At 45.6% G+C, this 11,745-nt stretch overlaps 1 protein-coding gene across 1 annotated transcript in view; it reads left to right on the forward strand.

The window, feature by feature from the left end:
- Positions 1–11,504, forward strand: part of T265_07301 (hypothetical protein) — a gene marked incomplete at both ends in the record, with an annotated part of 45,037 nt that extends 33,533 nt beyond the window's left edge. Inside the window, 4 exons of the mRNA XM_009172788.1 lie at positions 2,076–3,480; positions 5,102–5,724; positions 6,777–6,897; positions 7,575–11,504. Of these exons, the coding sequence (XP_009171052.1) occupies positions 2,076–3,480; positions 5,102–5,724; positions 6,777–6,897; positions 7,575–10,618 (5,193 nt within the window). The remainder of the gene's footprint in view (positions 1–2,075; positions 3,481–5,101; positions 5,725–6,776; positions 6,898–7,574) is intronic.
- Positions 11,505–11,745: the final 241 nt, after the last annotated feature.

Consider the following 11,745-nt stretch of genomic DNA (forward strand, 5'->3'; position numbering starts at 1 on the left):
AATTTTCTCACCAATTGAGCGGCGTGATTAATCGTTCCAAATATTTTCGAGTTTAGTCTTGATCTCGTCTCCCACTGCCTTTCAAGTGGAACCGTTCCGGCTTTTTTAGTCTGTACGGTGAAATAAAAACATGGGTAGAATTGCGCAAGAGTGCAACCGAGTGTGGGTAAATTCTGATGGTCAAGAATAGCGAACTCATGTCCTCAACTGAATATTAGCGATAATCGAGGCAATTTGTGGATACCTAATTAGATTCTTTCGGCGTTGATGACTATATACTTGGATTACACCTGGTACAGAATGACGATGTCACACTACTCGTGCGTGAGTAACGTACGTTACTTCTGCAGGTGAATGATCTAGGTTTATAGGTAAGTGTACAGTTAACGCTGGCGTTGGTTCTGGTTAGGGTATTCAAACGGTTTCATTCCAAGTATCCGCAGAAGTGACGTATCAGCGCAGCTAGTTGCCCCAGACCAAATCACTACCTTAACGTTCTCAACAAGAGATGCGGCAGTTCGACAGTCCATTTATGGAGCTCGTCCTATAAAAAACAGGGTGTACAGAGAACTGGGGAACCCGAATCTGAATGTAGCGGCTGCGCATTCGATTCTAGATGAGCCCTAAATTGGACTTACTTGCCGGTCCGGACATGAGGTTCGATTAACATGTTAAGGATTTGCAATCAGCTTTCTTATCTCTATTCGAGATCCTGAGGCTCAACAGTTCACTATTCTTATCACATTCTTTGGTTTAATAATGGAAGTCAGAGGTAGCACTGGGGCTAAGACTTCAGCTTCCTACTGAAAAGTCCGTGGTTCACATTCAGTTCACTTTTTCAGCGATCAACCTTTGGCACATGATTCCGGCTGTCGCACTTTAGTTGACTAATTGTGCAGAACAACGAGTAAGCTCAATGTCGTTGAAGTGATTAACTTTTCTAGGTGAATGAGATTGGGACACATACGCATTGAAGGCTAGGCTTCAATGCAGAAGCGTCATTCATCCGCTAATCCCTATCTTTCAGCTTCGTTGACCATTCATATGCCTCACTCAGAGACCATCCTCTTGTAAGACAATAGTTACCAACACACCTGAGCTCTCTAGTTTGGAATTTCTCGATTGTTGCCATGTCACAGACTGATCACTCAGGTTTTTTTTTCGTGAACTTACGTGGCAGTCGGTCGGCCAGATCAGGGTTGCTTTCCTTAGGAGTCCAGATGCAGTAGGTATATGGTTTTCTATGAGAATTCGCGCCACTTTTCTGACTGCCTGGGGAAAAGCCTGATACTTGATAGCGCAAGCTAACCCTGTCTACCAGCTTGCAATTCCTCAGTTGAACCCTGAACCGTTACATCAGAGGCTTTTTTGCATTCTATCTTTGAACTGCGATTAGTCTATCACAAGTCTACACTTCGTATCTTCGTACATAAAATGTTGCTCAACTTCAACAACAACTTATTAAGTGGATCCATGCTCTGGCGTAAGATTTCATTATGCGCAGTCACGTTCACCGCCTTTCACCGTAGCTTCACAGAAGTAATGTACTGATTCACAAAAACATAAATTGCATGTCCATGACGCAAAATTTTGTGGTTTATGATCTGCCTGGTATGAATTACAGCTCTTATTCATCGCTACATCTCTGAAAAGCTGAAATCTCATATGAGTGATGTTGAAAGGTTCCTCAATTGAATTTGATTATTCAGGTGTACGATATGTTCTGTACACTCAAAAGCTAGAGGTAAATTCATTTTGACTATATTGCTCATTGGACCTTGAAGTGTAAGCGCGCATAACTCAGGTTCTAAGCTAACATCCATAATACGAATTTTATTCTCGGCAATGGTCGGTCGCTTAAATATTCACTGGTGTGAATGGCTCACCTAAATCCACTGTGTTTTAGACTCCGTACTTCACCTGTATTATCAAAACTATGGTTGGCGGTACTCACTGATGTAAAAGGAGACTTGAATATGAAAATCACCTTCGCTCAGTGTCGTACAGTGGTTTGTTATTGCTCATTGGCCTTTCTCTAACGAACATTCATTATTGTTCCTTATCAACTTGTGCAGATTGAGCCAGGCGTGCGTGTGGTTACACCCACTCTGGCTGCTGGATCCTCGCCATCTCAACCAGGTCCAAGTCCAATCACTGGAGGATCAGAAGAGTCCACGCATACACAAAACGCCGTGCAACAGCAAACTCAATCGTCAGGTATCATTCAGCATCCGCATCAACCGCCCATGCAGGCCTACGCTAGTGGCTATTGGTCTGAAGGCCCAGCTCCGAACCAGTTTAATCCATCTATGGTTGGTCCTCATGGTCCTCATTCATACTCGCCTTTCCAATCACAACCACCTTATCGATCAACAATGCCGCCTCAGCTCCCATCGCACCACATGCATAACTTTTCGGGTTCAACCGGTGGCCCACCAGTTGGCAGTCCAATGTATGGAGGTACAATGGCTCCCCAGAACACGCCACACGTGCATTCCACCGCGCATGTATCATCACAGAGTTCTTCTGGATTTCAGAAATTATTGGAAATGGGTTCTGAGCCAGAACGTCGTCCGTGGTTAGAGCACTATGTTCGGTTCATGGATGAAATTGGCAAACCACTGGTCGGTTTGCCACAAGTTGTTAAGCAGCCACTCGACCTTTACCGCTTTTATTTAGCTGTTCGTGAGCGCGGTGGAGTGCTCGAAGTGATCAAGGCTAGGCGATGGAAAGAAATAAGCCAGCTGGTGAATATTAATGCGTCCGCGTCAGCAGCCTACACGCTACGTAAGAATTATTGCAAATTCCTCCTGGACTACGAGTGTCGTTTCGATCAAGGTGGTACGGACCCGCGTCCCATATTACAACTGATTGATGGAATGTCTGGGAAGAAAAAGAAGCAAGCATCTGGTGATAATGAGAATGGTTGTGCATCGGGCACATCTCTATCTGCCTCTGGCCTTCAGGTTCCCGCCCCACCGAGCCCGGCAGGCAGTCATTCTTCGGCATCCTCTAGCCTACTCCCACCTGGCAGTGGTAGTGCCTCTCTGTCTGGCGTGCCAACAGCTGGTAGCGCAGCAAGCGACAGCCAACTGGGTCCGCCAACACAAAATCGACTCAGCGAATCTTCCCAGTCAGTGGGTAATCTTATGATTGGTGAAGGTACCAACGGATTGTCTAGTTCGCCTAGTTCTACGGTAATGTCCAGCGGCACGTCCTTTGCACCAGGAACGAACATTCCATCACCACAGCGTCCCTCATCCGCCACGGCGACCGTGAATGGATACATGAATACTCCACACAACTCAGCTGAAACGACAGTGCGGTCAGGTGCAAATTGGCCTTGGTCTTCTGAATCTGATTCGACCGCCAGTGTGGCGCACCAACACCCAGGAATGAGCATCAATGGATTTCCTACCAGCCCTTCGGTCCGCAGTTCAGTTTCTCATTCGATGCCAAGTAAATCCACTCATGTTTCATGTAATTCCCAATATTCAGAAATTGTTTTGATTCACTGAAGGTATCACCACATCTAATGAAACACCACGTTTTCGCTTTACGTCGAAACGAAGACCACAGGGCTTTGTGATTTACTGTTTTTGTTATTATTATTATTATTATTATTATTATTATTATTATTATTATTATTATTATTATTATTATTATTATTATTATTATTATTATTATTATTATTATTATTATTATTATTATTATTATTATTATTATTATTATTATTATTATTATTATTATTATTATTATTATTATTATTATTATTATTATTATTATTATTATTATTATTATTATTATCGTATAATTGTCCGCTGCATACGCTTAGCTAACCGTCAGCATGAACATCACGAGCGACGTTTCGGAACGTTACGTATGCTTTCTCTTGTGTTAGTTGCACGGTGACTAAGCAGCTCTCTGGAGTGGAATGTTAACAGATATTTAGTTGAGTCGGACCTAGCACGCAAACATATTCGGTAAGGATACGTTTCACTTCGCTTGTCTTCGAGCGTGAGGACAGACCCACTCGTCGAGTACAGTGATTACTGTTCACGGCATCATGTGTGTCTGTTCAATTCGCATTCAAGTTGGCCACCACCACCTACGTTGCGATGTAGAGATTACTGTATGATTATTGTGAACCTACGACTTTCGGATATCATATTGCTAGAAACATTACCAGAAACATTACGATCAATATGTCAGAGCATCGTCTGAGAACCACCAACAAGTTCTTCGGTTAACCTAGTTGCTAGCCGGCATGGGTTCTCTCTGGAAGCTCTCTGGGACCAAGGGTCATTGTACAACTGCCCTAATAAAACTTCTTTATCGGCTTCAAGGTACGATTCCTTTGGGAGGAATTAATGGGTCCACATAATGGCATGTTTACTCACACCTTTCATTTGATCGATCACGTACCGATACGGCATTCAGGGGCAAATGAAGCCAGTGATCAGCACTCGACTTTGGTCGGTTCGCATTATAAGTCTGTAATTTTTGTGCACGGCCATGTATGCCTAGCCCGACACCTTTACGTGCCCATATCGACAGATCTCGCTCGGCTTCATATTCGTTACGATTTTCGAACCTCTCCTCTCCGTGCTCAGCAGCCGTGATAACGATATTTTCTACTCCAACTGAAGATCACTTATTCGATCGACCTACACAGCTTTTGTGTGTTCTTACCCTCGGTTGCAGTAGCGGATTCAAATTAGACTGAAATTCCTGTGTGGGTTCTTGGACTTCCCCGCCTCGTGTTCATACAGGAAATAATTATGTACATGGATAATGGTTTCCTTTTCAACCAGTCACTTGTGGCTGAATAGCACAATATTTATCTGTCAACCGAAAGCTCCTGGGTTTAGATAGCGCCAGAGGTTAATGAGAATGTGTACTGCTGGTTGTGCGCCACAAGGATAAGATAGCCTCGGTTTTTCCACTCGTGAAGTTAAATCTCAGTATTCAGTTTGATTGTCACGATTTAGGCGGATGTACGTAGCTTTGCGAAGGACATCGATATTTTATCACGTGCTTCTTATTTAAGCTCCGCAAGTAATACACTTAGGAAGATTATTATCAATTTTCTTCTTATCAGCTGCTATGGATGGAGTTGCCCGATTTCAGTACGCTATGACTCCTTCACCACTGACAAAAGTGACTTCACCGCATCAGTTACCACCGGGAACCAGCTCGGGCCCAGGGCATCCGACATCCGCCTCATCGATTGCTGGATCAGTCCCTGCAACGACCACAGTATCACCATCTATTGCTGCTCCCCTAACTGCTCCGTCTTCAAACGTGTCGACAATGTTTCAGAGAATGAATGAACCCACCGTGCATCATCATTCAGGGCCGTATCCGCCACCAGGGCCACACTGCCTTCCAGGAATGCAACCCCACTCAGCATTGTCCCAGCATCCGCCATCACCCGGTCACCCAGGCATACAGCAGTGTAACGCCACCGGAACACCCCAGTCAGTGATGCATCCTCGGATGGGCATGCCCCTCAATGTCCGTCCTTCGCCGTTTGGTCCCTCCGTTGCACCACATCCTGCTGGCGCGGGTGATCCTGTCGCTATCCTACGCATGCATCAGTTCCGATCGTCCACGCCAAATCAATTACCTTCTTATCCGCCTGGTCTTGTACCCCCTTATCCTGGTGGGCCTCCTCCTGTGGGGCACAATGTTCCGGCGCATTTGATTCACCATCATGGACAAGTGAGCTTCCCATTTTGGCTAGAGCACATTTCCTTTCCAAGCTGTATGCGAAAAGGAAGCTGTTTACTAAGTATCAGTTAAGTGCATTGTCCTTGTCATCCTATTTAGTAGGAAGACTGAGTTGTCACTAGTTATGGAAAGCACTTTTCGGGAGACCTGGGAAGCTTGTACATTAAAGACAGGGTTTAGGTGGCGCCTACCGTTTTTGTCATTATGGTTACTCTCCCAAGATGGCAGTACTTGGAGCGTGGCTGGTTGGTGGGGCAAGGCAGCATATTTCAATGTGATGATGCAATATTGCGTAGACTATTTGAAAGTTTGACCTTTCACAGAATTAACGCGGGTTGCCCTGATAACTGCAGTTTTATGATTAGGTTAAAGTGCACTGATCTCATCATTATGTTTACCTTTGTAAGCATTGGAGGGAATCTTTGGTTGGGTTTAACCGTTTTGTTTACACACTCGCAGTCACCTACTAATGATCACAGCTAGGGCAGTCACCTATGGTGAGGGAAAGATCTGGTTAGCGATTTTTTTGAATTAGGCGGGAGTAGGAAAAGCTCGTTAATCTGAACGTGACTGCATGTGGTATCCGAAGTTGCAGAAAGTCACAAATAAAAGGTGTACGCACCGGTTTTATGCAACAGCCGTACAAGGTTCGTCAGCTGCTGGATATGGTGGGTTCGCGCGATTCGTATGTGATACTTGCCTTGCAGCCGGAATGCTTGACCTTCGCTGGACAGTCTCCGTGCTTGGGTGAAATCTGGAACTGTGGTGGCGGAAGTTTGGTCTTACGCTAGCAGTACCAGCACTTGGGTAATCCATGAGGCATAATGATAGGCAGTAATACTCATCTTATTGCCGTGCATTAGTTTCTCTGTACTTGCCCACCGACCATTCAATCTCAGCGATTACCCGTATCACATCTTTGCTTAGGTATATCCAGTATAGTTTTCCAAAGCATTCATAAAAAACTGCGTCGTATTATTTTTTACTTTTTGCCAAATTTTAAAGTATAGTACACAACTGAATAGGTGTTATATCTTTTTCAGCGTCCGGGATACGTTGCCACAATATTGAAACGTGTTGAGCACTATCCATTTCCTCCAGGAAGCATTGAGGCGACACAGGTTGAACCAACCAGGAGAAGACGATACAGGACAAAAGATGTCGGTATGTTTGCTGTTGGGTTAAAATGCCCCTACTTCTGATCCCTCCGTAGCTCCAGTTTAGTAACCAACTTTTTTGCCGCTGTTCAATGAAAATTTCATGAATTGACTGGTTCAGTCCAGCCACTCCGAAACGTCACTGAAGCATCTTAGGCTCGAATCACTTGAGCAGACTTCTTCACGTTTTTACAATCCTTGCTTATTTACCTACTGAACATCCATCGATATATGGTCAACTGTGTGTAGCCACGGTTGCGCTCCTGACGTTCATGAACTGAGTGGATGAAATCCATCAGCTTTTAAACTGAATGTATAGACCTAAATTCTCATTAGTTCGAGGGATAGTGCTTGACAAACTCCGTAGCTTACCCATACCAGAGAGAGAACGATGGTGATTGCATCTTCATGTACGTGTCCTTTCAAGTCCTGAAGAAGCGAGACAGTAACGTTCACTGCTGGTGTTGCTGTCGGCGATGAGACGAGTAAGCAGCAAGTAATAGACCGGAATTTTTTCGAACATGTTTGTTTTTGCACTGCTCTTATGATCGCTCGGCTATTCTAGATTGGGAGTAGCCTATTTGAATTTTCCATGTTTCAATGTGCCTGTGTAGTTCAAGTAACTTTTGCTGCTCACTCAAGATCGTGTTTGCTTATACCCACTCTTTCCTCGCGTTTTTCCAGGACAAATCGCATCATTCAAACTACTCATGGCTCTTCGATCAGGACTAACTGCTGAGGTTTCATGGGCACTGAACTGCTTGAATATAATACTTCGTGATGAAGTTGCTCCCGATTTGATTGTGCCGTCAACTTTGCCAACTCTGATCACCAATCTGGTGGAACTTTGGCGGCATTCTCTTGGCGAACTGTTCGACCACGACTTGTTCGTAACTAGTTTGGAGCTCCCAACAGATCTCGGTATGGTGTTCCGACCTGGGTTTTCGAGAAGTCTCATTGACAAGCACGTAAGTAAGGCGGGACAGAAAGCAACACCCAAACGGCTACAGAAGACCGAATTGAGCAGGGTACCTAACATTAGTACGGCGTCGAATGGACTTGCAATCTTGGAGAGAGACATAATTGCTTTGGCTATGTCTTACAACGTTCCTGTGTCGACTGTTCGTAACCGTATTCGGAACTTGTTACGCAAATGCGCAGACTCCAGCTCCAATTCTGTTTCTTTGCGAACTCGTAATGGGTTGCTGTTCCGCGTAGAACAACTGGCCTCAATACCAAACAGTTTGGGTGCGAATATTAGTACTGGGGACCAGAATGCCACTCATGGTTCGAGAACAAGAAAACGGGGAAAACAAACTTTAACCGGTCTCAATTGCATCTCGGCCACGTCAAGCACCCTTGTAAATTGTTCAGCTGCCCTTCCTTCCATCTCTTCGTCGTCAGCTTTTTCTTCTGCGACTGTCAAGCCGGAGCCAATGGGCACATGGACAACTGCTCGAGTAACCGTAGCAGCTAACAGCTTGAAGACACCAGAGGCGTATGTCAATCTAAGGGAGCTGGCTCTTTTCGCCATTGATGAATTAGTCGAAAACGAGTTGCGTTCACCTGTCGTTCATGGCACTTCGTTGAAAACAGACACAGACGCCCGTAAAGCTTTTGCAAAGGTCCACCCTCCGCTTCCTGAACGTGATTGTAACTCGAAGCTTCCAGACTATTTGCGTCAACTGATGACCCATGGTGGTGGTGACACGACTTGCCACATAATGCCACCTTTCGGCGCGTTTCCGTTTCAGAGCGATCATTGGTCTGCAGAACCCGTCACGATTGACACAAAATTACCACATCTACTGATTCGTTCTACCGAGGACTCTTCCACGCCACCACCTGTCGTATTGAAAGAGAAGTGTGCACCTGGAGACGAATCGGTTGGTGGGCACGAAGAAGCGATTGATCTTATAGACGAGGATGACTCACAACCGTTAACAAAACGAGTTAGACACGCATCCACATCCTCTCTTGCTTGCCCGGTTTTATCACCTCAGCCCATCGAAGACCTTGCAGAAGATTCACAATCCAAGGAAACAAGGGCTTTGTCAACCGCAAATGCCGCGGTGGAACACCCCAGTCCTTCTGATCGCTTACATATGCACGAAGATTCTGAATTCACGCAATTGGTTATGGATGCCAGTGGACGGTGTCCACTTCGGGCTCGAGAAGAACTTGTGCATCACGGCCTTACTTGCCTATGGTCCGATGATAATGAAACAGACAGCAACGAAGCGCGTGCCGTTCGGTGTTTGTGTGTTTCCACGGTTTTGCGTAACCTTTCATTTTTTTCTCAAGCTGAACATCATCTCAGCTCACATAAAGGCATACTATCCCTGATCGGACGTGTTATTCTATTAGGTCATGATCATGTGGGTCCGACTGACACCTGGCACTCTGTTGAAGTGGCTGCAAGGTCGATGGAAGCCAGTCAGTGTGCTTGGAGGACTCCAACGTGGCTGGAGGATATGCGAGAGAATGCACTCGTTTTGCTGGTGAACATCGCAGGCTATCTGGATTTAATCCGTTTCGAGGAATCCATTGTCCGTCCGATCCTGGAAGGTGTCATACATTGGATTATTTGCCCGACGGCTGTAGCTGCTGACCCGTTTCCTGGCCACCGAACGCTTAGCCCTCGACGTTTGGCGTTAGAGGCTGTCAATAGACTTTGTGTGCACGAGTCCAACGTCGATCTCCTATTGTCTACGCCCGGTTCAAAAGAGGCGGAGTTGACAAAACTGTTCGACCGTCTCGCTAATTGGCTGTCTCTGCCTGAAGATCAAGTTACACGTGAATTGGCTCTGTCTACAATGCATTACCTAACTGGGGGTGGAGTGTCGTTCGGTTCTAGTGCTGATACAATTCCAAGCAAGAGCTCCGCAGGCGACCCGTCTTCAATTTCTCCACTACCAAACAATTACACTGGTACAACGTTGCTCGCCCTTGCTAAACCTTGTCCAATCGCTGGTCTTCTTGCATTTATCGAGGCTGCCGAAGCCACGACAAGGAGAGTGATTGATCAGTTTGGAGTTCAAGCCTTGCAAGAGCGCCCAGAACTAATGGGAACTAGTCTGGAAATGGTTCGGCGTGCAGGTGCTCTCTTAGACCGACTGGCTACAGATTCCACAGGCCGATCTCGTTTCACACCCAACCTGGAATTACGCTTGCTAGACCTAGTTACTTCACGGGTTCTGGATGCTACGGTTGCACATTTGCTATGTGGTGCATTACATCGCCTTTCACCAAAGCGGCAGTTGGAAGATAAAGTACTGTCACCTATTGTTCCACCCAATCCATCACCGACAGTTGTTTCACAGCTGCTGAAAAACAGTGTTTCTGGGATCAGACATGATGTAGAGCAGTGCACTGAGGACGAGAACCAGCTTGTTGGCGTTAAATCTGAGGAAAAGGTTGACAGTGATGTAGCTACCTTGATCTCCTCTCGTGAGAACGGTCCGTGCAGGATGACCACCGATTCGGTGGAAACTCTCAAGGACGAAGTGAAGATCGTTGAACGAACAAATATCGTTTCGGATATGTGCGAAGCGCAAACAAAACGTGACAAAGAATACTGTGCTAATGAACCGACTGCTGACGACTCAGACCCAGTCCTTTACAAGAAAATCACCGATGTGAGTAGTGACCCTACAGGAGATTCCCAAGCCAGCACAGCGCTCCCTCATACATCTGTATCGGTGAGCGGTAATTGCCTGGATCCCTGAATAGATGTGTGTTGGGTTTCATCTATGTACTCTTCAGATTCGTAATTTTATCCCCTCGCCAGCATTCCTCTGTCTGAGTTCCGATGTGATTGGTCATCAAACCAAGCGTTGTAGCCGCCCAGCGGCCATGTGCCAAGGCCCACCTTGTACATATTTTATTTTTCCTGATGCCAGGACATGTATCGTGTTAGTCTGTGTTTTCGAGCTGCCCAGTGTCTATCAGAGTGACTGCGTTTTCCTGACCTTTCCAGGATTTTGTTTCAGGTGTCTTTTCTACTAACTGGAGCACCTTTTTTCTGTCAGTGGTTGTGAGCGAGCACTCTGTCCCTTGTGCCCCGCTGACGTTATCTCCTTACGGGTAGTGATTGTATCCTAATCACTGTTTACATTGTGTACACACACCCACGCACACAAACACGAGCTGTGTGGTCTGCAATCCCGCGCAGTTTTTGGTTTGTCTCTCGTTTTCCTGTTGATCCAATTGCTCACCAACCTGCTGACTGACCCGGTTTGCTTTCTTCTTTGTGTGTGCCCTATTGAGTACGGACGCACTAACTTAAGAGTGTATTCTGACCGCTTTCCAGATTGTTTGTACACCGTCCCCATTAACCACACTGAATGGAACAGTTAAGTCTTTATTCTTCTGGGAAGCAATTCGAAGCCCGAGCGGATGATCTATACATAGAGGATGCTTCAGCTGCTCGACTTCGGTGCTCCCTAATGCCAATTCGCAATTGCAGCTGACTTTGTTTCTTCACCATTAACCTTTTTCAGAAACACGATCTGACTGGTTGACTAGTGCGGAATGCATTTTGACATTAGTGTGTATTGTGTAAAGCTCCATATAATACCTTTACATAGCAATGCATCAATTTTATAAATCGACTTTTGTTTGCTCTTTTTCTTATCCGGGTATCAGTCCGTTTGCCTATGTTGAATAGACACACGTTTCAGATAGAGCCATCAACCGAGAAACGAATCTGTACGAGCTTAAGTGGCTAGTCAACTTTCATACCCACATTTTAACATTAGTCAGGTTCAACATATAATATACCGGGATTCGGTATCTCGTTCACATCTGCAAGAGGAACACATTTAGGTCTAGGTAGAAGTGTGGTAGTGACGAA

This window comes from Opisthorchis viverrini, assembly GCF_000715545.1.
Source record: "Opisthorchis viverrini unplaced genomic scaffold opera_v5_165, whole genome shotgun sequence".
Lineage (NCBI taxonomy): Eukaryota > Metazoa > Platyhelminthes > Trematoda > Opisthorchiida > Opisthorchiidae > Opisthorchis > Opisthorchis viverrini.